General features: G+C 41.5%; 1 protein-coding gene across 4 annotated transcripts in view; it reads left to right on the top strand.

Moving 5' to 3' along the window:
• pipox (pipecolic acid oxidase) overlaps positions 1-27,159 on the top strand; it is a 1,053,392-nt gene that overhangs the window by 992,724 nt on the left and 33,509 nt on the right. For all 4 annotated transcript variants that reach the window (XR_006828651.1, XR_006828652.1, XM_046072897.1 and 1 more), the window contains exons 2-3: positions 5,655-5,803; positions 10,487-10,700. Coding sequence is in view for 2 of the 4 variants with exons in the window: in XM_046072897.1 (XP_045928853.1) it covers positions 5,655-5,803; positions 10,487-10,700 (363 nt within the window). In the remaining 2 variants the exon portion in view is untranslated. The remainder of the gene's footprint in view (positions 1-5,654; positions 5,804-10,486; positions 10,701-27,159) is intronic.

Here is a 27,159-nt window from a genome sequence, read left to right as displayed (position 1 = left end):
GTCATGAGAACACTGCACCACAGAGCAGAAAACATACCAACAAGCGCCCAAGCCAGAGAGAAGGAACAGAACCACCTGAAGGGGGCACTTACAGCCTGTGGATACCCTAAATGGACCTTTGTGAAAACAGCCACAAGATCCAAGAAGAACAAAACTACAGGGGAGGAGGAAAAGAAGGTCAAACGCAACAACATTGTGATTCCATATGTGTCTGGAGTATCAGAGTAACTCAGGAGGATTTTCAACGTGTTTTTTAAACCCAAGAACACACTAAGACAGATGCTGGTACACCCCAAAGACCGCACACCCAAACACAAGAAAAGCAATCTAGTGTATGCGGTCCAATGCAGTGAGGAATGCACAGACCTGTATATTGGCGAGACTAAACAACCACTACACAAACGCATGGCTCAACACAGAAGGGCCAACTCCTCAGGTCAAGACTCTGCAGTCTGCTTACATCTGAAGGACAGAGGACACTCGTTTGAGGACCACCAGGTGCACATTTTAGACAGAGAAGATGGATGGTTTGAAAGAGGTGTCAAGGAAGCATCTACACCAGGGTCGAGAAGCCGTCATTGAACAGAGGAGGGGGTCTACGCCACCACTTATCCCCCACCTACAATGCTGTCCTTTCATCACTTCCCAGGAAACTCAACAAACATAACCTATTGGCCTCAGGTGAAGATACCAACGATGGTCGTTCAGTCTTACCATAACGACTGTTGTTACAACAGCCAGGAACACTAACGAACCAGCGGTATCGACGATCCTGACAAACGACCCCACTGAGGTTAAATAGCTGAGTTTCCCTGCCAGTCAGTCAGAACTGAAGAAGTCCAGTTGCCCTTGACTTTAACCTTCGTTGGATAACTGTGACCTGGATGACTGAGAATGTTCACAGACACCTTCCACCACAAATCTTACGTTCAAACTAGTGGTCAATTTAATTAAATTGAGTTCAATCTGATTTATATAGTGCCATTTCACAACAGAAGTTCAATGCACTTTTTATTTACAGCAGGTCTAGAGTGTACTCTTTGTAATATTATTGATATTGATACCCGGTCTTTGTGCATGGTGTATGTACTAGTAAGTTAATTAGTTGTAAGTTGATTAAGCTCAATTTTATTTAGCAAAATAAACCATGTAAGCACAATATAAACTGGCATCCTTTCAACTGAAATTATTTTAACTCAGGGCCCCTCTACAAGAAGGTTCCTCAAGATTATGTAATAATACAGGTGCTATTTTAATGCCCTCGTCATTTCCAGTTACAAGGTGCTTTGATGGTGCATATATAAGTGCACAAATCTGTAATTAATAAAATACCAGTGAACAACAACATTGCCATTGCCAAAAGCAACAAGTCTTTGTGTCCCTTAGGGTCTAAGGGCCCATAATTTCCTGCTTTGCTCTAGTCCTGTTAGTAATCTAGCCCAGCTGATGTGGTGTACGACTTTAACAACTAGTCTTTTTTTGTATACTTACCATTTTGTGTGTTCTCATTACAAACATTATAAAATACTTGCCACTTCTACTAAAAAAGGCCAGCATGCACACTTTGTACAACACTGGAAAATAGTTTCTGTTGTGTATGTTGTGTGCTGGCCTGCTAACATGGCTCCAAGTTAATTAAAATTATTAAGTTACATTTGATCCAATCCTGTTTTCCAACTCACATGAAATCATCACGTTTGTCTGTCTTTAGGCAGTCTGTTGCGAGTGTGTGGTTTGTGTTTAGTGTGCTTGTCACTTGTGGCATGTTGTGACGTTAGCTGGTGAGCTGTAGTGCAGTGTTTGCCAGCACTTATCTGGCTGAGGTCCCACGTTTCTGCTTCTGCTGGTCTTTGAGCTTTTTCTTCTCTTATCTCACTGTTTTATCAAGTTTTTTTAAAAATCATGCACTATGTGGTCGAAAGTATGCAGACATCTATATCCACACATGGATATTAATGTTTAGTGTGTAATTTTGGTCGGGGTCTGTTTTTCCTGGTTTGGGCAAGACCCCCTTCTCATTATGCTGCAGCATACAATAGTATTAGAACTATTCAAACAGTTTGTGTTTGGCCCTTTCCTGGCTCAACATGGCAATGTGCCCATGCACAAAGCCAGGTACATAAAGAAATGTTTTTTTAAGTTTGCTTCAGAAGAACTTGTCTGGCCTTCACAGCCCTGACCTCAGTCCCATCCAGCACCTTAAGGATGAACTGGCCGACCTCACTAACCCCTAATGCCCATCGGAAGTGACTGCATCGTTTTCTGGCTGACAGAAATGATGCGCTGCCAGAGCATCCGGTGTGCAGATGTCTAGTGAATGCATGACAGAATCTCGCTTGCGGTTTTTCTGTTCTTCTTTACATAGCTGTCTAATTTAGCCAGAGAAGCTTACATCTCTGAAGTGTCCACTTCTCTTATGTATATAAAAGCCAAATTTACCGAAAATTTGGAGCAACTCTTTCAGTATCCCACAATTTCATTTCAATTCTTGGGGTCATGATTCAATTTAAAGCTGGCAGCTGAACTCATTTATTTTATTTGCCAGTGTAGTTTTTTACTTGTGCTAATTTTGGAAAGCTATCGTTAGCAGTGACTGACTAGCCAGTAGGAACACTGCTTGCTGCAACTGGCTTACAGAAGCCTGAACCGATGCCTGGAAGTCAATATTGAAAGCAGTAAGAAGAAAAGTGGAACTATACTTAGATTTAAAACGTTTTAAAAGGTCAATTTTTGGAAGTGGTAATGTTTTCAGAAGGTTAAAAGAATTGTGACTCCTACATGAATACATTTTCCCCATCCCTACACTTTTGTTAAGTGAATATTTATTAATGCATTTCATTTGTTATTAACTTGGCCTTTACATACAGCAAAGCTACTTGTTTGTTTCCATGAACCAGGAGAAAAAATGTCCTGGTTTTCCTTCTGCTAATTAAGCAATAGCTCACTACAGGCTGTGGTAAATGCTTATTATACCACAGTTAAGGGGCGTTGTGTGCCCTGACGCGTTGTTTGGGCCAACCTTTTATAAAATGGTTACAAAGTATGACAAAAAGAAAGTAATAGACACACTACAATTTGAATTTCTTGTATTTCATGAATATACATTTTTTTATGAATACAAAAAATAGTCCCACCTGGCTGCCTGCACATAGTGCATGGGAGTTGCTATGCAACACACATGAGTTTGTCGACCTCCTCTTTAGTTAGCTCTGCGTGTCATTTCACAGGTGTCTTTTTTCCGGAGATAACTGCTCAAGACACTCCTCCATGGTAAGGCCTCCCAGGAGGTCAAAGTTTACATTTGGAGTGTCCATTTCTGTCTTGGCCTCCCTCCACTGGCTACCTGTCCATTATAGGATAGATTTTAAGATTTTATTGCTTGTTTATAGGCCCTAAATGGTCTGGCGCCACATTATGTGGCTGATCTCTTTTACGCCACCATTCTCCAGTTGACATCGACCCTGTTCAGCACTTTGGTTAACTGTTGTCGTTTTTAAATGTGCTATAGAAATACATTTTACATTGATATTGACATTTCCATTACGTTTGAAGTTCCTAGCAAGCCAGTTTGCCAACTTTTCTGTCTAATGTTAATGTTATTGTTTATTTCGTTGTGTCGCAAATCCCACACTTTACCGTAATATTTTGGTGATATTTGGTCATATAACTTGTTTCACAATTCCTCAGACCTTTCCCTCTTTGGCTGTTTCTCAGTAGGGGTGGGAATCACCAGAGGCCCCACGATACGATATTATCACACTGTAACATAACATTTATGTTGCGATTCGATTTTATTGCGATTTTAAATATATTGAGATATATTGCAATTTATTACCTTTTTCCAACTTCCAATTAGGTCCCTAAAGTCAAACTTTGTCAACATCTGTTCATCTAAAAAGATACATTTCTCTGTTTGTTCATATCACTTTTTCAGTACTCTATATGGTCCTGTTAAGTTTTCTAGTGGACTAAAAAAGCAATAGATTTTATTACTGGTCGAGGCAGATGGCCGCCCACCCTGAGCCATGGTTCTGCTCGAGGTTTCTGCCTCTTAAAAGGAAGTTTTTCCTTGCCTCTGTCGCCTAGTGCTTGCTCTTGGTGGGAACTGTTGGGCTTCTGTAAATAGCATCATAGAGTACAGTCTAGACCTGCTCTCTTATGAAAAGCGCTGTGAGATAACTGTTGTTGTGATTTGGTGCTATATAAATAAAATTGAATTGAATTGAATTATTCCTGTACCAAAAAATTAAACTCCCATCTGCAATTGCTATAATAAAATATCCATACTTGGCATCCGTGTATCGATACAGTATTGCCATGGCATATATAACGATATTATGCTGTGTCGATTTCTCAGCCATATTCTCAGCTATAGAGTCCCATAAGAAGTCCAGCAGATTTGAATGTACCGCTGCTTGTTTACGTTCTCTCTCCCACTGCTTCGAGCGCACCACCGCCACCTGCTGCTCGCTCCGAGCAGCTTTGTTTGTGATCAATTTATAGACCCAAGGCTGTGTAGGGAAACCAAATTGTTTTTCAGAGCACACAAAAAAACGAGAGCTTGCGACCCATGAGAACATATTAGCTGAATTTAACAAAAAGTGTATTGGATAAGAATCGCAAAGTATCCCTTTAACTGGTTAAGTGCAGTACTTAACCAAACTTTAAATTGACTCTATTACCACACATAAAACATGGATTACTAACAATCACATTTAACAAAAGTATAAATTTTGGCTTAACAATAACTGTCAAGGTTAGTATTTTTGCAGTCACCATTATTAGCTTAAGCCTATGCCATTTTACACAGCATAAATTAGCCAAGCAGCTAGCGGACTTTTCCTCTCTTCATAGCTTAACAAATGAATAGCTTATTATTCATAGTATTTCTTACTCCCCGCTGGTTAAGTCACTGCATCACCACGGCTGAATTTCCAGCCTGAATGTAGGTTTTGTTGAAACAGAGCAGCTGATAGTGGTAATAACTTGCTCCTTGTCCTGCACTCCAGATTTAGCTGCGGCTAGCTGACCATGTGGTTCTTACAAACAACGGCTCATTTGCCACAGTTCTCTGTCCCTGTATGTCAGAGGGTCCGTGCAAAAAAAGAAGGAAGACATGGCTGGTATTGTGATCAATTAGAGTTGCTAAACACCTCAGTTCACTGAAAGAAGCCTTCTTTTGTGACTGTGTGAGGAGCAAGTTTGTAGAGTTGACCTCTGTCATCTGACTGGTCGACCAATAGGCGAGAAGTTGACCCTTGAGACACAGCCCCCCTCGTTTGCATAAAGAGGCAGAAATGCATAGAGAAATGTACAAAAGTGAGACAGCAATAAATGCAAAGGAAGAATAAAACAGACAAAAATATTAAAACACACACATAAATAAATACATTTAAAAAAGAAGTAATGAATAAATAGAGTTGAAAATTATTATTATTATTATAATTATATAATACAATACTGATGAAAAAAACATATGCTTAAAGACACTCTGGCGTGCCTCCAGTCAACATAGAAATGCGATGGAGACGTGACCTTCCATCTATCTATTACACATGGGTAAAATGTTTGACTGCCCACATACTTTTTGCCTTTTGGTGTTATTCCCAAATTGTTGAATTTGAACCAATTGATAGTATGTTCATCTCTTCCAGTTCATCCTGCCCCACACTCGAGGGAGCTCCCATGGCCAGACCCGCATCATCCGCAAAGCCTACGAGCAGGACTTTTACACCCACATGATGGAGGAGTGCTACAAGCTATGGGCTAATCTGGAGAGGGAGGCGGGTGTCAAACTTTACAGGTAAGCAGTCAGCAGAAACACAGAGAGAGTAAACCATTAAATGGAACATAACAAAAGCTTTGCAAAAACAGAGATTTGTCACATTCAAGGTGCTAGGCACCAAGAGCAGCAACTCAATCTACGGGAGCCACAAATGCATGACTTTCTCATTACCTCCGGCATCATTGAATCACCCTTTGACAGCTCGCATGCCTTTGAATGTGGAACAGGGGCTTTTCATCTTGCACACCCTTTTACTTTCACTTGCACAGTTGGAAGGAATTTGTGTGTTTATAAATATGACAGTGGCATCAAACTGTGAGCAACCTTCTAGCAGCACTTTAGGTTTCCTGCTTGAATTACCTCTGAGCACCCTGTTTGTTGTCAGTACCAGATATCTGAATAACAAATTTCTTTATTATTCATGTATCATGGTAATTGCTCATGCTACTAAGCCACACCCACATTATGTTCCCAGAACACAGTGCACCTCCCCGTCCCCTGTGCAGCCGTCCACAGCTCGTAACTGATGGGTCCACATCTGAAGGCCACCTATGCCCTTGGGCTGGCAAAAAATGTCTGCAATGAGAAATGATCAAGGCAGGACTGGTGTGAGCATTGCCTCCCACTTCTGCTGCTGCCTCTGGTACAGATGGAGCCATCGAAAAAGGGCTGTTGGAAAGCTAAAATCTACCCACCAACCTTTTTAGTTTCTGCACCTACATGACAACATGTGTGCACATCCACCAGCTGAACTAGCGCTACCAATCACCCAGTTTGACAGGTTGGACTAGATGAAGTATCATATTTACGATCCAACATACACTTGCGTGGCTTTTCCCACCGTCACACACTCGTAAACACACAGGCACACAGGGAGACATGGTCATAAAATGTTCTGATGAATGGCTGACGCCTTTAGCTGGGGATGTCTGTGCCTTATGGCTGCTGACAGATTTCAGTGCAGCCTTTAGAAAACACTGCTGGCAAAGGGCAAGTCAGCCATCTATCAGGCGGATTACTGAATTAGACCCTGTGTTTCACATGCTCTCACTCTGGGACTCAATACCTTCACACTGGAGCTACGTGATCTGCTATATTTCTGCCCACCAGTCATGTGATGTCCAGTCAAGCACAGTGCACAGTGTTCGTGGGGGCCAGGCCTCAATGATGACTGCACAAAAAAAATTATTAACTGCTGTAAGTGCAGATGTTGGTTTCGATCGTTTGAGAGGCAACATCATTAACAAGCCGGCATGTGGCTCACCTGTTGCTGTAAAAAACTTATCGCGAGAAAATGACGATTGTTTTTTCTGTTTTTCGGCGACTCTGTAAAACATACATGCATACCTTCATGTGAGAGAGAGACAGAAAGAGGCAGAGCAAGTCGGTGTGTTTGCAGTGAGAGGTGTATGTATGTATGTATGGGGGGAGAAGAGAAGACCAAGGCAGATGAAAGCAGGTAGATTATAGTAGGTAGATATAATAAGCACAATGCCGTTTCAACATTGTGATGTCTGTCAGCCAGTGGTGATGTACTATGACATCGTCTATCAGCCCAACCCAATGATGGACATACCCACAACACTGTAAAAAAAAAAAGTAAGTAAAAGTAAAAATAAATAAATAATAAGAATTGGCCCTATCTTTTTAATAAATATCCTTGAATATACTAAAGACCTGTTTTACAGACATCTCTGTCATTATGCCCCACCACTAAGCCAAAGAGAAACTCTTGCTGAAGCACTTGCATCATTACATCAATCTTCACAGGTGTCTTCAAAGGGATGAACACTTCTGTGCCTCCTTTTCGCTTTCCTTAAAGTCTGGATAAGTGAATGTCTGTTTATAGCCATTAGCCTTGACTGAAGGGAGTGTTAAAGAGAAGCAGAGGTTTTGGATTCTGGTAGATGTAAGGTTCAGACCAGGTTGGATGAACTTGAATGGTCTGTATTACCCATCTTACATAACAACATTCATATCTGTTAATATTAAAATTACATTAAGCCTATAATCGTATGCATTTGTGGCCGCAAGCCACAGATCAAAGCATCAATCGTCATTCATCTAGCAAATGCCCAGCATGCAAAATAAATTAAATCATCAAAACAGGACAGTGTTTGTAGTAATGGTTGAACATTTCTATGTGCAGTGTGTTGTGCATGTCTGACATGGGGTTCTGGCCAATCCACAGCAATAATGTCTTCTAAAGTGTATAAGTCATTAAAACAGACTTGCTTCAATTTTTAAAAAATGCATGCTATTTTAGGTCAATATGCGACCACTTTACACACTTAAATAATCTGTTCTTTCTTCTCTATGGTCTTGATTGTTTTGATAGGATACGTAAGTAGTATACATAAAATCTAAATTCTTGGTTACATTGCAACATACAGTAGCTAATAAAGAAGCAAATCTATAGTTAAATAAAGTCTCTCTTAAACAGCAGTGAGTGGGTGCCCTGGCCTGAGATAGATGTTATTAGATTATTTTCTCTCCCATCCCAAAGAAGTACAGACCAGATGGGCTGCTACACATAAGTATAGTTTAGTGGCATAGGTTACAAGTTTCTGGGTTTGGCCTTGAAATAATTCATGTCTGTACTAACATTTGAAAGAAAACACTTACAACAAAACAACAGGAAAAAAGACAAAATTGCTCCCGGTTGACTAAATGTTATCTGTCCTCACTGACTTTCACTTTACTAAATTAGACAGAATTAGACCTATGAATTGAGATTTAGATTAAGACAGGAGATAAAAAAGAAATTAAAAACTGTGCAATATTACTAAAGTGACAGTAATATTACAGGAAACAGAATGGCTCTTCCATATTCCCGGAACCTTAAATGCTCCATAGTCTTTTCGACCACTCAAAGCGCTTTCACACTACATCTGCATTCACCATTCACACACATTCATACACTGGTGGAACAGCCAGGGGCAATTCGGTGTTCAGTGTCTTGCCCAAGGACACTTCGACATGTAGCCTGGAGGAGCTGGGGATTGAACCGCCGACCATCTGATTAACAGGCAACCCGCCACAGTCCCCACTGTGAATATTTGAGCAGCTGTCTCGAGGGAGAAAGCCACCTCACTGTCAATTGTCAAGGTCAGTTGTTTTTCAAGGGTGCATGGGAAGGGTGAGGGGGTTTGTGAAGCAAAACTTTTGTGTTGATGACCCTGAGCCCACTTCACCCACCCGCATGAAGGCAATATTAACCAACAATGATCAGATTACTTGAATTTTCAATGGCAAAAGCAGTTAATTGAAAGGGTAGGGAATGGAAACAACAGGGTCAAGATAAACAGTGTTGAGATCTGATAGGGAAGGTTTGGTTATTAGCAAAATAATATAGATTTAGAAGTATTAATAAAGTTATTAATATTGCTAAAATTATATTATAAAATTCTAAAGATCAATACATAGGGGGCACCTGGAATCAGGGACCAATAACCAAATGTGAAAACAATCTCAAAAAGAGGATTGTTTTACACTAATAATGTGGAAAGTGAAGGGTGAATCTGAGCACTGACCGTCACAAACAGCTGTCACTACAACACAATACACAAATAAGCACAGGTAACTGCTCTTTAAAAGGTACAAAAGGATTTATTTAACTTCAACAAAGATCAGTGATTGACAACTTCAGCCAATAAACCACTATCATCTCCTCTATGCACAATAAAAGCATACAACAATAAGCAAGAATGTGGATGTGTGCCCATCGGTGCGCCCATGGGAGTGTTGGTCTTAAAATGAGGAGTGGTCAGGTGCATTGTTGGCTCATATCTACCATAAAGCAAAAGAAAGCGATTGACCAACAAAATCCTTGTCTAAAGTCAATTGCACTTTATTTTCCTGCTATTTAAAGCGTGCATTATTCAGATTGTAAGATGCTCCCCATTAAGAGAGATACTGTGCGCATTTACCTTTGAGACAGCAGCGGAATTTCATCAAATATTTAAATATCCCGACATGGATCGGTGACGATGCACTGACAGCCGCCTCTCAAATCATTAAAGTAAACTCAATAAAGAAATCACGTGTTCATCATTTTTGGGTCATACTTGCTGCAGTCATACTCTTTGGGCTGCAAGTCTGCATGAGACTTTTTTATTTGTTTTTATTGCATTATGGTTTTTATGCACCATTAATCCACAATTTAAGTAAAAGTGCACCAGGTGCAGGCACACTTGGCTTGTAAAGGGAATGCGAGATAACACTGATTGGTTTGATTCATGTTACGCCCAGAACACACCTGAATAATTAAGAGACTAACTTCTTTGCACCAAGATTATATGCCATTTAACAAGCAAAAGTGGAGTTGGACACTAATGCACTTGTGCCATGCACTTTAGATCTTGCTATAGATCATTTAAATACAGTCCTTAATGACAACAGTCATAAATAATTATAAATACTCCATCATGTTCATCCTAGGTGTCATGTCAGTCTTATGCACACTACTTCACATAAAGTGTTACGAAAATAATCTTGTCACATGCATACAGAATTCTAAGCAGTGATGATTTTACTAATAATTTGGCTGTGCTTAAACTTACGCATCAGACCTATCTCATGTTGACTTTAAATTGTTCCTTTTACACTAGTACTAATAATGTTACAGTTGATTTGTAAAGTGTTATGTCTTGACCATTTCTTACCAAGTTGCAACCGTAATCTTCATGAATCTCCCTTTAGACAAACAGGACTCCTGGTGATGGGACCAGAGAACAGTCAGAGTTACCAGCTGTTGAAGAACACCCTGCAGAGGAACAAGGTTCCTATGGTGACCCTGACACGTGACAACTTCAGCCAGCACATCCCCCATGTCAACCTCGCTGAGGGAGATGAAGCTGTGGTGGACATAACTGCTGGAGTTTTGTATGCAGACCGTGCCCTCAAGACTGTACAGGTACAGCACAGAGACTGCTAATAGAGCATTAAGTATGTTAGCTTCAGGAACTAATGATGAGTCCAGGCCAGTCATGTTGTCCACTTATGATATGATGTGGACCGCTAAGGGCAGTGCAAATTGAGACAAATGTGAGTTTTAAGGGTTTCAAATTGAATAAAGAAACATGTTAGTTGCACATTTCTATCTACTATTGCATGGACAATCAGTACATCTGCATTTTGGGGTGAGTCAAATTCATGGGAATAATGCATAATCTGGAGCAATTTTGTGTTGAGTGTCTTGCCCAAGGCCACGTCAACATCTGTACAGGAAGAGCTGGGGATCGAACTGAAAGCCCTGTTATCAGTGTACCTGCTCTACCTCCTGAGCCCAAAACTCACCTCTGAACTGAACTATAGGAACGGTCCTATAATGAAAACCTCTGCCAGCACATGGATATAATGAAGTATTAAAGAAGCAAAAGGTTTTCAGATTTCATGTACAAGAACTAGATTAAGAATTTGGTTAAAAAATACCAAAAGGTGGATAGTTCCACATTTTCATGCCCATTGTTTTAATTTAATTATAGCTCACACCAGGAATATCTTTAGCAATAAATTCACATTACAGTGTCAGCAGTGTGAAAAAGCACTGGCAGAGACACAGACTCATCCACGGCTGCTAGGTCAAGAACAAAATGCTGCTTTGTTATTTGTTATATCAGTGAAGTGCCATTTACAATTGACTGGACAGATTGTTCACTCACTTTTTTGTGAAGCAGCTGACGATTTATAAATTAGTCATAGATGCCTAATACATCAGTAGATGTGTGCATTTTCATTCCATGGCTATCGGATAGCCTCTCGCCTTTAATATTATGTCTTAATATACTGTATGGTCTTGTTACGTTGTCACAGAGTAGCATGTCTTTTGTCTCTCTCTTTTTTTAAAAACTGACTGTATTCAGGGCCTGCTCAGGTGTGTTAGGGGCCCTAAACAGTTAGATTACCACAGCCCAACATTCTGGATCAAGTCACTACACTGACTACACTGTGTGAGGCACAGTAGTGCTGTAGCAAATGCTCAAGTCAGCAGCTCGCCATAACAATGTTCACATACTAATGTTAAGCTGGTATAATGTTAATGTGCAGTGTATCCATGTTCACCATGTAACTTTAGCATGTTAGCATGGTAACATGTACTAATAATCACTAAACATAAAGTACAACTTAGTTTGCTGCATATGTCATTAGTTATGCTTGTTTTAAGTTACAAACCAAAGTTCTGGACAAATAGAATTTTTGGCCTGATAATGGCGCCAGATTAAAACTCCTGAGATCACTAAAGTTATTACGACGTATCCTCTGGACACCATGGATATCTTTACCAAATTTCTTGTCATCCTTCCAGTAGTTATGGAGAAATTTCTCTACCACAACTGTCAACCCCATGGTGGTACTAGAGGAAAAGTCAGAGGATCACTAAAGTCATTGGGTTTCATCCTCTGGGGAAGATTAAAATCTGGACAAAATGTCTATGGCGCTCTGTCCAATAGTTGTTGGAATTTAAGTTAGAAAAAAGTTATGAACAGACCAAAATTGCTATCCCTATGTCCAGGCCACTACCATGGCTAAAACAGCTTTGCAATCTGTTTTGACAGAAGTATTATAGCAGTTATACAAATATGAGTGAGAAGTGGTGTTCTGTATCATTCCTTCCTGACTGCCCTTAGCAGCAAACAGGGTGGTTGTGTCTCCTCCAGCTCCCAGCAGGGTAAGATCATATATACTGTATATACAAAGTCACATGTGTGAAGAGTAGGCTACTCACAAGTCCCAGCTATAAATACCACGTGAAGCCTACAGTAGGTCTCATAGCTGCTGAGATATTGCTGGAGGTCTAATCACATTCTGTTGCCAGCCACAGTTCTGTCTTGGATTATCTGGCTAAACAGGTGTCTGGTGGCATTTTTGTATAATTTGTCTGCTAGAGATTCTAAATCAGCTGCGGTCTAGACACAGTTCTCATTCAGATTTCCTAGCCCGATTCCCAATATGAATTGAAATGGTGCTGGTCTTTTTGAAAAGCTCAACTTCAGGTTGAGGATGGCCATGAGTTAGGGATGATGTAATGTCAAGGGCTTACAAACAAGCATTAGCATACTTAATTTATATTTAACATAAGCACAATTAACTAGTTACCAGTAGGTTGTTAGTGCCATTCAACATTAGCAATGTCATGCACCGGGTCGCTCGTGCGTCTTCGCCGTCGGGGACTCCGCACACCGCTACCGGCAATATTTCTCTCCAACGTGTGCTCGCTGTGCAACAAACTGGACGAACTTCAGCTTCTGGTGGGGAAAAACAGAGACTTTTATTCATCTTCTGTTCTGTGCTTCACGGAGACTTGGCTGTGTTAACTGATTCCGAACTCCGCGCTGCAGCTGGCTGGCTTCCAACTGTACAGAGCGGACCGCGACACAGCTCCCCGGCAAAACAAAAGGTGAAGGTGTCTGTAAGTTTTTCAATGAAATTAATCAAATTTTCATTGCCTTATTGTTAATGGGCTCAAAACTCACTTAGAAATGAAGCACACGCCTGTTTTCTCTGTTGCTTGCATCAGCCACTATTCTGCTTTTAATATGAGGTCGCCGGGTCGGATTCAGCCCCAGCCCAACAACACGGCAGCTAACAACATGCAGTCCACTAACACCATAAAACAACCGACTCACAAAAAAACACAGGCTCCATGTAAGGATACAAAACAACAATAAAGTTTTGTGTGCTGAAGCCCATCAGACCAAACAGTTTCAGATGATGTCGAGTAAGAACAAAGTGAGCATTAGTAAAGCTGGAGAAACACAGAGAAAGTCTGTTAGCTCGCCGGCTAACGCCGAGCAGTTGCTTATGTTATCCTGTGCAAAGTTAAATCGCTTTCCATATTACTTGAACAACTAACGCGACCCATGTTACTATCCTGTGTACCACTGTTGATTTAGCCTGCAAGAAAGGATGTAACATTAACGGTAAAAAGTAAATGTGGAGCAACGTTAGCCTATAGTGATGCAGCCAGGAGCAGCCAGCTAACGCTACGTTTGCTCAGACCTGCCGCTGTTTGCTTCGTAACGTTCACTTTAGGTTTATTGTCATTTTACCAGGTAGACAGCTTCTCCACCTCTTAGTTGGTGTAACTAACGTGACCCACATAATATACAACACTGCAACAAAACTGTCACAACACAGAGGAAGAGCCATCCACTAACACTAGTAACAGTAAAGTTACTTACTGCGGTTATAAAGTGTGACACAATCTTATAATTTCCATTCCAGCTCACTAACCGTTTCATTATCATCCAACACATGTAGCTGTGCTGATATTGCTGAGCCTCCGGTGAAAGATACACAGATAGTAAAGACAAAGGAAACCTCAGCCAAGAACTCCCCAAATACAGACAGTTAATAAAGTGTCCAACGAGAGAGGGGAACACTTTGGATCACTGCTACACCACAGTTAGCAGTGCCTATCACGCAGTTACACGTGCTCCACTGGGACACTCCGAACACATCAGGGTCCATCTGATTCCTGCTTACAGGCAAAAACTAAAGCTCTGTAAACCTGTGGTGAGGACATCAAAGAAATGGACCAGTGAAGCTGTAGAGGACCTTCAGGCATGTTTGGACTGCACTGACTGGGATGTTTTCAGGACTGCTACCAACAATCTGGATGAGTTTACAGAGGCTGTGACATCCTACATCAGCTTCTGTGAGGACACCTGTATACCAACATGCACCAGGGTGAGTTATAACAATGACAAACCCTGGTTCACAGCTAAGCTCAGACAGCTGAGGTTGGAAAAGGAGGCGGCATTTAGGATTCAGGACCGAGTTGGGTGCAGGGCGTTAAAGTACAGTTTTAACAAGGAGGTGCGAGAAGTTAAATGACTACGCAGAGAGGCTAAAGAACCAGTTCTCTGCAAACGACGACACTTCTGTCTGGAGGGGGTTCATACAGATCAGTAACTACAAAGTCCCCCATTCCATCAACGACTCTCGCTTGGCAAATGAGCTGAACCAGTTCTACTGCCGCTTTGACAGTCAATCGTTCACCATGACTCTTCCGCTCAGTTTCAACCCCAGTCCACCATCTCCTCCCCCTACTCCTCAGAGTTGGCCAACTCCACCCCCTCCCCTCCTCTCCCCATCTCAGAGGGGGAAGTCAACAGACTATTCAGGAGGCAGAAACCCCACAAAGCAGCTGGGCCAGACTCTGTCTCCCCATCCACCCTGAAGCACTGTGCTGATCAGCTGTCTCAGGTGTTCACAGACATTTTTAACACCTCACTGGAGACATGCCATGTGCCAGCCTGCTTCAAAACCTCTTCCATCATCCCTGTCCCCAAAAAACCAAGAACCACAGGACTAAAAGACTACAGACCCATCGCCCTGACCTCTGTGGTCATGAAGTCCTTTGAACGCCTTGTGTTGTCCCACCTTAAATCCATCACAGACCCACTCCTGGACCCCCTGCAGTTTGCCTACAGAGCCAACAGGTCTGTAGATGATGCAGTTAACATGGCCCTTCACTACATCCTCCAGCACCTGGACTCCCCAGGAACCTACGTCAGGATACTGTTTGTGGATTTCAGCTCTGCTTTCAACACCATCATCCCGGCGCTGCTGCAGGACAAGCTCTCCCGGCTGAACGTGCCTGACTCCACCTGCAGGTGGATCACTGACTTCCTGACAGACAGGAAGCAGCATGTTAAGCTGGGAAAACATGTCTCTGATTCCAGGACCATCAGCACCGGATCCCCTCAAGGCTGCGTTCTTTCCCCACTTCTCTTCTCCCTGTACACCAACAGCCGTACCTCCAGTCATCAGTCCGTCAAGCTTCACCCTCATTGGGCTCATCTCTGGTGGGGATGATTCCGCCTACAGGTGGGAGATGGACCATCTGGTGACCTGGTGCAGTGAGAACAGTCTGGAGCTCAACACTTTAAAGACAGTGGAGATGGTGGTGGACTTCAGAAAGAGCCCAGCCCCAACCTCACCCATCATCCTGTGTGACTCCCCCATCACCACTGTGGACTCCTTCTGCTTCCTGGGCACCATCATCTCCCAGGACCTCAAGTGGGAGCTGAACATCACCTCCCTCACCAAGAAGGCCCAGCAGAGGATGTACTTCCTGCGGAAGCTGAAGAAGTTCAGCCTGCCAAAGACAATGATGGTGCACTTCTACTCCGCCATCATTGAGTCCATCCTCACCTCCTCCATCACCATCTGGTACGCTGCTGCCACTGCCAGGGACAAGGGCAGGCTGCAGCGCATCATTCGCTCTGCAGAGGAGGTGATTGGCTGCAATCTTCCATCACTTCTGGACCTGTACGCCTCCAGGACTCTGAGGAAAGCAGGAAAAATTGTAGCAGACCCCTCCCATCCCGGTCACAAACTGTTTCAGACTCTCCCCTCTGGCAGGAGGTTGCGGTCCATCAGGACCAAAACCTCTCGCCACAAAAACAGCTTCTACCCATCTGCAGCTAGCCTCATTAACAAGGCCCGGGACCCCCACTGACCCCCCCCCCCTTGCAAATAATACAAATGTCTCTGCACATGTAAACACTATTTAATTTCATGCACAAACAATATTGCACACATTTGTTGTTAATTGTTAAATCCTTGTTGTATATTTTTATATTGTCAATTTATATATTTCGTTGCAATACGTCTGCACTACACATACCCAGAATAATGCATATGTTCCGCAAATAGTTGTATATTCTGCAAATAGTTGTATTATTTCTCTATTCACTTTAATATTCTTATATAACTTGCGTTGTCTATTCCATATTTATATATTTCTACAATTATTTATGTCAACTATATGTTTGTCTACGTGTAGCACCTTATCACCAAAACAAATTCCTCGTATGTGTGTAACACTACTTGGCAATAAAGCTCCTTCTGCTTCTGATGCTGATTCTGATTCTCAATGTCTTTTTGGATAATTTCATCAAAGCTTCTTACCAAATTTCTTTTCAACTACCAGTGCGAACTACAGGAGAGCCAGGGGAGCTTAGCTCCTCTTAACAAGAAATGACATGCTATTTTTGCCATTATTTTGTATTTTTCCGTGTCATCATGGATCATGTGTAAAATCAGGAGCGTCAGGATTCATCCAGCCAGAGGTAATGATCACCGACCGTCCGCAGCGCGCCGAGCTGCTCTGCAACTTCTCTCCCCAGCCCTGTCCACTCCCTCTCGCAGTGGACGGTCTCTTGGCAATGCATAGGGCAGTGAGAAGCATGTATGATGTGTCCACCTCTATACTAATGTCACTTAGGTCCCCCAGCATGCAGAGTGATGGGAAAACTGGGACAGGGTACCTTAGCCAAATTGATAGGTCTTTGCATATCTTCTGCCAGAACTTTTGGACAGGTGCACATTGCCACATAGCATGTATGTAACTATCAGATACGTTACCTGAGCAGTTCAGGCAGATGTTTGACTGCATAAGACCCATTCTGAACATCCTTTGTCCTGTATAATGTGTAGTATGGAGAGTTTCATACTGTATGAGTTGTAGATATGGATTTTATGTCATTCTAAAAGTGTTTAAACCTGTTTCCCCTCCTTCTTCTTCTCTGGCCCCTTTGCCAACTGGCAACAACAAGGTACCATCTACTGCCACTGACACCCCCTTGTGGAAGGTATATAGCCATGCTTCTATAACTCCAGTCCACACTGGGAGGCCAGCTTGTCACATCGCTGCCTCATGCATCCCTAAAATCCCTGTATTGACTTCGCATAGGCCTGTTAAACGAGACAGACACATTCGTTTCAGCAATAGTAATAACTTAATTAGGATACAAGCTTTATCCTCGCCTCAGGTCATTACGTCTGCTTTACCACAGTATAGATCACTAGAGTTGGCTCTTCTTAATGTTAGATCCCTCTCAACAAAACTTTCATTTTAAATGATTTTATCTCTTCTGCTGACTTAGACTTTATGTTTCTGACTGAATCCTGGCTACGTCCTGGTGATCACAGTCAGCTTATTGAATTATGCCCCCCGGATTATGACTATTTTAGCCGCCCCAAGGAGAGTGGCCGTGGGGGTGGCATTGTGGCTGTTTTTAGAAAGCACTTTAAATGCACTCAAACTGTGTAACGATTACTCTTCTTTTGAAGTGCTCTTATTCAAACTTGGTGGCCCCCCACCGGTCCAAATTGCTGTCATCTACCGCCCCCACAATCCAGCTGGTCCCTTCATGCTGGAATTCCCTGAATTTTTATCTGATCTTGTTTAATATGAGGACAGAGTCCTTATTTGTGGAGATTTTAATTTTCACGTTGACGAGTCTTCAAATTAAGGACATCTTTATATCTGATCATCAGGTCATTCATTTCCACTGTGAACTACAGGCTGCTAGTGTTATCCAGTCTTTATCAAAACAAACCCGCAGTTTAAATGAGCAGAGCGCCTCTAAATTTGGTGGCCTCTTCAGTTCATTTAGCAATGTGCCCCTTGATATCTCCTCCACTAATGATATTGTCAACTATTTTAATTCCCTCTGTTCCTTAACCCTTGATCTCATAGCCCCTCTGAAAAACAAACAATACTTAAAATCTGCAAAGCAACCCTGGTTAAATGCAGATATCAGAAGCTGCAAACGGGAATGCAGAAAAACAGAAAAAATCAGGTCTCCAGATCCATTTTACAGCCATGAAAGAGTTACTATCTTCATACAATAGGTTGGTAAAAGATGCAAGAGCTCACCATTTCTCAAATCTTATTGCGGTCCACCAGCACAATCCTAGTTTTCTTTTTAAGACTCTCGATCTGTTGGTGAACCCTGCCTCTCCCTGTGCCTCTGCTGATTGTGATGCTGATTGTGAGATATTTTTAACACACTTTGTCAGTAAGGTGGAATTATTAAGAGCCGGTATTAGCCCAAACCCTGCCTTTGTAGATGTTGTGCACCCTACCCAGGATCCTTGGAGTTCCTTTTCTTCTATTACCATGGCAGAGCTTATGGAAATTATGTTGAAGATGAGGCCTTACTCTAGCTCTCTTGATCTGATTCCTGCAAAGTTTTTAATAGAAGTTTTGGATTACATTAGCCCACACCTGCTTTTAATTTTTAACAGCTCATTATCTACAGGCTGTGTCCCAGTCTACTTCAAGATGGCATGTACAACCTGTCTTAAAGAAAACTACCGCCCAATCTCTAAACTGCCTTTTCTTTCAAAAACCCTTGAAAAGATAGTTTCTAAGCAGCTCCTTGCTGTAATGGAAAATAATTGTATCTTTGAAAAGTTCCAGTCTGGCTTCCGTAAACATCACAGTACTGAGACAGCACTCTTTAAAGTTACTAATGACCTCCTAATGAACGCTGAAGCAGGCAATACTGGTTCTGCTGGATTTAAGTGCGGCCTTTGACACCATTGATCATGGCATCATGTTAAACAGACTGAGGCACTGGGTGGGGGTATCTGGTACTGCTCTGAACTGGTTTGCCTCATACTTATACAATAGGAAGTTTTGTGTCTCTATAAATAATTTTAAATCTTCTTTCTCTACCACCAACTACGGTGTGCCTCAGGGGTCAATCCTTGGACCTATTTTGTTTTCTATATATATGCTCCCCCTGGGTGATATCATACGCAGGCATGGTATCTCCTTCCATTGTTATGCTGATGATACACAGTTATACCTACCTGTACAGCCCACCGACCTTAGTATGTTGAGTTCATTACAGGACTGCCTTACAGACATAAAACATTGGATGTCGAATAATTTCCTACAACTTAACTCCAATCCTGGTTATAGATCACCAACATCTCTGCAATCAAATTCTGCTCTCTTCTGGCTACCTGCTACAACACGTGAAGCCTGTTGCAAGAAATCTTGGCGTGCTATTCGATAGTAAGTTATGCTTTGAGCATCATGTTTCTAAACTGGTCCAGTCCAGCTTTTACCACCTTAGAAATATCGCAAAAATAAGGCCTATTTTAAATGTTACAGATGCAGAAACTGTTACACATGCTTTTATCTCCTCACGCATTGATTATTGCAACAGCCTCTTCACTTGCCTTAATCAGAAAACCCTAAATAGATTACAGACCGTACAGAACTCAGCTGCTCGGCCCCTAACTAGGACACGAAAATATGATCATATCACCCCTGTTTTAGCATCATTGCACTGGCTCCTTGTTTGTTTTAAGATTGATTTAAAGATTTTACTCATTACTTTTAAGGCTATTCATGGCTTGGCTCCTGATTATAATTTAGATATTTTAACTCTGTATGAGCCCTCCCGTGGCCTAACATCTTTTGGCAAGGGCCTCCTGTCTGTTCCTGGAGCACAAAGAAGAACAAAAGGTGACCGAGCATTTGCTGTCAGGCCCCCAGGCTCTGGAACGCCTTACCTGAGGAAATTAGGCTGGCAGGGTCGGCTTCTTCTTTCAAATCTCTTTTGTAGCATGTCTACATTGTTTTAATAAATTTATGAGAATTAATTCCCAATTATGAATTTTAATATTCAGAAAATATTAATCCATAAATCTTCTCGTTTCGCGGGCACCACCGGAGTTGTAATTAACCCAGAGTCTCCGGACCTCTGGGTAGCTTTTAATAATTATACAATTATTCACTAGTGATCAGTTAGTTAATAATCGCACAATTATCTTAAATCAGTCAGTCAGTCTCATATCGAATGGTAAATTCTCTTGGCAGGGACTTAGAAATAGGCAATACACACAATTCCTTGATTACAGTGGAGTTTATTAACTAACTAAGGTGATATAAAAATGTGGTTAAATACATCAAATAAATAAACAATGGCTAATCGCTCATACGGCGGAAGAGAACTAATGAAAGTAAGCTATGAGTTTAAGAGTTAAAAAGATAATTAACAACTATGGGACCTCACTGATCATAGAGTGCAGGGTTTTGGTCTTACTGCGTGTGGCTTCTCCCAGCCGGGTGTTGGTGAACGGCCTCACACTGGCTGAGATCCGTGCGTTCTCGGTTAGGACAGCTTAAAGCTGTCGGCCAGTCGCTTTCTCTGCCAGGGATTTGCTCCGGAGGTCCGTCTTTTGTCGACTTTAATGGAGAAACTCACAGTGGGGCCCAACCGTGGTGCGGGTCAAAGGTTTGGTCGTCCTATGTTACTGCTGGCGGGCCACGTGCCTGGGTCTGAGGAGGGATCAGTGGAAGTTAGCTCGACAGATACAGCTTAAAAAAGAACTTGGTCGTTCTTGAATTAAAACTAGTGTAACTTAACGGACTGATAACTTTAACAAAACAAAACCAATGCAAATAAAACAAGTACGCTGCTGAAACGAGGGAAAGCTGAGGTCGCGGCACTTCACGTGTGTAGCTTGAAACGAACAAAGGCCTTAGCTGCACCTGGAGACGGGGCGCGCTGGGCGTGTGCCGACGCACAGTTTGAAGAGGCCAGGAACCAGCTGGGACAAGAGAGAAGCACAAGAGGGCGAACCAGCGCGTGTGTTGCGCTTTTGTTGGTTGGGGCGTGATTCCCAGAGGGCAGTCCTTGTTTCCGGTTTCCCGAGGGACTGTCTTTCTAAACTTTTAATGTCTATAAAGAAAGGAAAATTTATTTGCGCATATTGTAGTCAAATATCTTCCCACAATCAAACCTTAATTGTCACATGGCTGTACCGTTCTTAGTTTTAAGCACTTGATAAAAAGTGTCAGATTATTGGACATGATGAATACCGAGTGACATTTATACATTAAACGGCATTTCAGATGATGGCATGCAATACTTAATTTGTCTACTTGGGGGAGTTCGGGTTACATGAGGATAGCTCTGATTAATCCTAAAACAAATCTTCTCAGGAGCTGGGGAATTTGGTTAGTTAACATTAAATTCAAGCTGGAACATTAATCGAGTATAGGATGACATTTCTTAATCATATCCTTTCTAAAGGAATTGTCAGAAAGTACTGTGAACAAGCATTGGTTACACATAAAATGAAGGAATGTTATTAACCTTGCTGAAAATAAAAACACTGCCAAATTAACTTATTTAGATTCTTTTCAACAACAATTAACAACCACATGGTAACATAACTACTCAAATGTAGTGGAGAGACCTAGTCACTAACTAACTAAGAAAACTAAAACAAGGTAATGCTTGGAGTTTTGAGGAGACAGTGCTTTGTTTACACAACGGAGTTCAGGGCTGTCCCTGGTGTCCTGGATTTTCTCAAAAATGAAAGGAGTGAAAAGGAGTATCTCTTTGATGTGAGGTAATTAAACACAGAGGAAGGACAGTTGCCATGGTTACATGTTTGGGGGGCAGTTTAGGGTTTCCTGCCCTCTCTTACGAAGAGTTTTGATAGGCTGTTCAGGAAAACGCTAATCGCTGGTCAATGTTCCATTGTCAGTTTAACAGTCAAGCACCGCGTTATCTGGCTGCGGCATCAATAGGTGGCCAGTTTTACGATCAGGCTGCTCAGAGACAGCACTTAGGGAGAGAAACCTTTCACCTCTTCCTTGGAGTCGCATCGGCTGTCTGTAGAGGGTTGATAATCAAACTCCCTCCTCCTCCTCTCTGGGAGAGAAGAGGAATTTGGAGTAGTCCAAATTTATAAAATGCACAAATCCACACTGTTGGTACACTTTTAAAAACTTACTTTTACCGAAAAGCATATCCAGATTTTATCTGAGCTGCCACTCATTTTACTATTCCTGCTCTACCGTTCTTATTACTTTGTTTGCTTGTCTTATCTTTCTTACCTCCTACAGAACATATTTGTTATACTTTATTGTGATCCTTGTTCTTATATTCTGTATTTTATCCTCCTGTATCTTTTACCCACGTGGTTATTTGTTTTTGTATTTTATGTGTGATTTGTTGTGAAGCACTTTGTACTTTGTTTGATAAGTGCTATATAAATAAAGCTTATTATTATTATTACTATTTGCATCCAGAAGTTTGGGTCTGGATTAATGGATAGATCTGTCTCCCACTTTAAGAATGGGAGAGAGATTGAACCATCTGTTTTCAACAGTAACATGTTTATCTTTGATAATAGCTTTAGGGAAGAGAGTTTAAGAAAGTCTGTTAATATTGGAGGTAGATCTAAGTCCATTTTGACTTTGACCGAATTATGGATTTAATATGGAGATACTTATTATTGCTAATTCCATATTGTGCCACCAGATCCTGGAATGGAATAAAGTCACTGCCCTGGATTACATGCTCTAGATGCCTTCCTTTATCCCTTTATCATACCACAATGGGGAAGACCTAGATATTTTGAGAAAATTCCAACAGATTGCCAGGGAAGTGCTTAATTTAATGCTTTGCAGTGCGGGTAAATTTTAAATGTCCACATTAGCGGACATGGAAAATGCATAACAGAAAGACACATAAAGTTAGTGTGTTGTGGCGATCGGCACACTCGCCTGCGTTACACACGCAACACATGCACACAGCCCAGTCAACTCAGGGAACATCTGTCGTGGGGTTTCAAACTAAACTCACCAGTCCGGAAGAGGCCCTACATGACATTCAGTGCGTCCTGAGTGCGCAGCTTACGAATAGCACTACGGGCTACGGGAGGTAATTCCGGTGTTGTGGGAGAATTACTAAGCCTGTCTATCAGATGCGAGAGGCGTCACTTGGTTGTATTTTCGTTGGCCAACTTTTGTATTTAAGCTCAGAATTTTTTGTTTCCTTGCTGGGATCCAGAAGAGGAGGTTTTTGCTGAGATAAGGACTCATCCATTGGTTGAACCGTGGGCTTTGTATTGAGCTCTGTATAATACACTGTGGTAGTGTTGTAGTCAAGACCGCCCAAACTGAGACCAGGTCATGGTCAAGACCAAGACCAGAGTTTATCGAGACCGAGACAAGACCAAGACTTTTAGGGGCTGAGACCAAGTCGAGACCAAGACCGAGGGAGGACGAGACCAAGTCAAGACCAAGACCAGTTCCCCACATTACATGACACGCAATAAAATGTGGAACAAGATCATAGGTACTTCTCAAATTGATCTGAAAGATCCACATTCCTGTAAAAACACCCACATACAAATACTAAGAGCTGAAATAAATGTAAGCATCTTTATTCAGCACTCCTTTTCCATGCTGACCATCGCGGGGAGGGGGGACAGTCGTTAACGGGACCAACACATTTTTAAATAGGGTTATTTGTTGCATTTGAAACAATACATTTTACATCCAGTCAAAGTTAGGATGTTAACAAATCAAACAATGCAAAAGCAATTTATTGATAAAAAGTTATGGTCTTGACTGGTCTTGAAATAAAATCCTAGAGTCCTCAATGACCAAGACAAGACCGTGTACAAATGCAGTCGAGTCCAAGACGAGACCAAGACCATCAAAAAGTCTTAAGACTGGTCTTGAGACCAGCCGGTTTCGAGTACTACAACACTACACTCGCACGGTCGTGCTCGGGCCCTAACTTTTGATTTACTCCAATTAATGGAGTAGCCTGAGATGGATGAGAATTTATCTGTAAGTGTTACTGTCTCAGAAAGATAAGTTTGGGAGTTTAGGAGGAGTAGTAATCATCTGCATAAAGGTTTATTGTGTAGTGTACATTTTCTTCAACCCTGCTTGGTGCCCTTCTGAAGACTGAATCTTGGAGAAGTATGATTATTTGTCCTGACAGAAGCTCTTTGGGAACTGTATAATGTTTCCAGTTTACCCTATCAAATGCTTTCTCTGCATCTAAAGAGATAACTGTAGTTTCCAAATTGTTAATAGTGGTGTAGTATATTACATTAAGTAGCCTGTGTGTATTGTTGGTGGAGTGTCTACCCTTACTAAACCCTGTGTGGTCAGGGTGAATTATACAAGGAGTGACTTTGTCTAGGCTTCTTGCTAGGGCTTTGCAGATAATTTTAAGATCTGCGTTAATAAATGATATTGGGTGATAACTGGATGGGAGTGTGGGCAATATGCAAGTTCCCCTGCATTAGCATCCTATAAAATGCAAATGCTTCTGAGAATTTCTTGCAGAATTCAGCAGGAAAGGCTTTATCAGGCTTTATTATTCAGCATACATAAGAGGGCTTCATGGAGAAACAAGTAAATCTAGAGCCCTGATCTGATCATAATTTAACCTTGGCAAATTTATATTGTTCAGAAATACATCGATGTTAGAGCTAGATGGATCAATTTGTGATGTTTTATTTTATTTTATATGTTACCATATTTTAATATAGGCCTACACTTAATATGTTGTGTGTGTAGCATGAAGGAACTACAAAATTAATTTCGTTATGCAGCCTTGTGCTGTATAATGACTAATAAACTACCTTGTACCTTTTTATAAAAATCTCTAAATGTATTATTTATTTCTTCTGGATTATAGTTGAGTCATATTCCCCGCTGAGTCCTTTAAGGAGTAAATAGTTATTTATTTCTTTATTCAGTTGTAATTGGTTGACTAGGAATCTGGAGGATTTATTGCCATGTTCAAAGTTTTGTAGGCTGTTTAATGAAATGCTGTCAAAACTCATTAAGACTGTATGCAGCTAAAATTGAAAAACTTTTAAACTAGGCAATATTTGTTTCAGCTGCACCACAGTCATCCTCATTCAGAAATATTCACATCATCTCCAACATAATAACTATGATATCAGTGTTCCTTCGGTACGATTAATCACAATATGACAGTTATATATCAGTTACAGCTTCCTATAAATTAGTTTGATTTTAACAGTGATTACTGCAGTAATGTAGCCCATGGTAAATGTTTCAGTGCAGCTGTTGCCATCCTGACAGCTGCCTTAATGTCCACAGAGTCACAGTGTTATAAAGGACAGTGTAGCCTATAGATAAAAATCCACAATGTCTGGAGATAACTGTCCATACATCGATGATAGATGTCATGCTCTTGGGTTCTAGTGTGGCATTTGCCTTTTACTTTGTTAATGTTCATTCCTGTTTTTCTCTTTGCCTCTGTGTTCTTGTTTAGGTTTGGTTAGTTGATCATTGGTTCCTTGTTCTCTGTTGTATCGGGTTTCACATTTCCTTGTGTATTGTCAGTAGCTACTTCCTTATTTTACTTTGTAATCATTGGTGTTTGGTGTCTTGTCTATCTTTGTTTCCTGTCTGCCTTGAATCCTAATGTGTCTCACCTGTGACTAATTGCCCTGCCTGCTTGTGCCCGTGTGTGCCTCAGTATATATTTCCCTCAGTTGTGTTCAGTCTTTGTTGCGTCATAGTCTAATGTTGAGTTTTTCCCCTGGATTTACGGATTGTTCCTTTGTGTTTGGACTACCTTGCCTTTAATTTGGACTTCGCTGTAAGTTGACTGTGATCACTTGAATAAACCTGTAAACTTATCCATCCCTCTGAGTGTCTGCATTTTGGGTCCATGCCTCCGTTTGACTGCCATTGCACTCAGCCTATCTGACAATAGATTGATCATAAAAGTAATCATGTTAAAGATCATGTTTAGGTAACAAACTAATATCAGAGTTTGCAAACCTCTAGAATTTCCTTATCTCAAGCTCAACATACTCAGAGTTTTTATTAATCCCACTTTCTGAAACAGGGCCCTGAACTACTGGCCAGCCCATTAACTAAATGCATGGATTTTGAAAACGATATCACAAGGTCACAAGTTATATCTTTGCCACCGGCCCCAGCACACTCAGGGGTGGCTGAGCATGCTAATTGAGGAGTTTTAATTAATCTATTTCCATTCAATTATTTACAAATGTGCTCTGATTACTACTTTTACTTTTACTCAATTCAATTCAGTTTTATTTATATAGCGTGTTTCATAAGAGAGCAGGTCTAGACCGTACTCTGTGATGATATTTACAGAAACCCAACAGTTCCCACCAAGAGCAAGCACTAGGCGACAGAGGCAAGGAAAAACTTCCTTTTCACACCGGTTGGGGTGAGAGAGAGAGAGGGAAGGGGGGCAGCCTACACAATATATACACAGAAATACAGACAGTAAAGGTGATGTTGCTATAGACTGAATAAAAAATGGTACAGATATTTATACTTGTGTTAATGATAATAATCGTAATGTTAATGATTATAATAACAATAATAACAATAGGACTAGTAACAATAATTGTAGCAGAGGGTGTTGAGCAGGAACACGGGGGCAACAGGTGACCCGCAACCACAGATCCAGACTCCACAGCTCCAGAGCCAGAAACACCTGCAGGAAATGATAGGAGGAGAGAGGAGAGGGACGAGAAAGCACAAGACTACGGGAAAGGGGAGAGGTTGTGTTAGTAACATGCATTAATGGGATGAGGTTGCATACAGAGGGAGAGAAAGTAGAAGAGAGAGGAGCTCAGTGCATTATGGGAAATCCCCCGGTAGTCTAGGCCTATAGCAGCATAACTAAGGGATGGTTCAGGACTCACCTGAGCCAGCCCTAACTATAAGCTTTATCAAAGAGGAAAGTCTTAAGCCTACTCTTAAATGTGGAGATGGTGTCTGCCTC

Source organism: Micropterus dolomieu, linkage group LG17 (genome assembly GCF_021292245.1).
Source record: "Micropterus dolomieu isolate WLL.071019.BEF.003 ecotype Adirondacks linkage group LG17, ASM2129224v1, whole genome shotgun sequence".
Classification (NCBI taxonomy): domain Eukaryota; kingdom Metazoa; phylum Chordata; class Actinopteri; order Centrarchiformes; family Centrarchidae; genus Micropterus; species Micropterus dolomieu.
The sequence above is the reverse complement of the archived record's forward strand: the minus strand, read 5'-3'. Positions and strand labels throughout refer to the sequence as shown.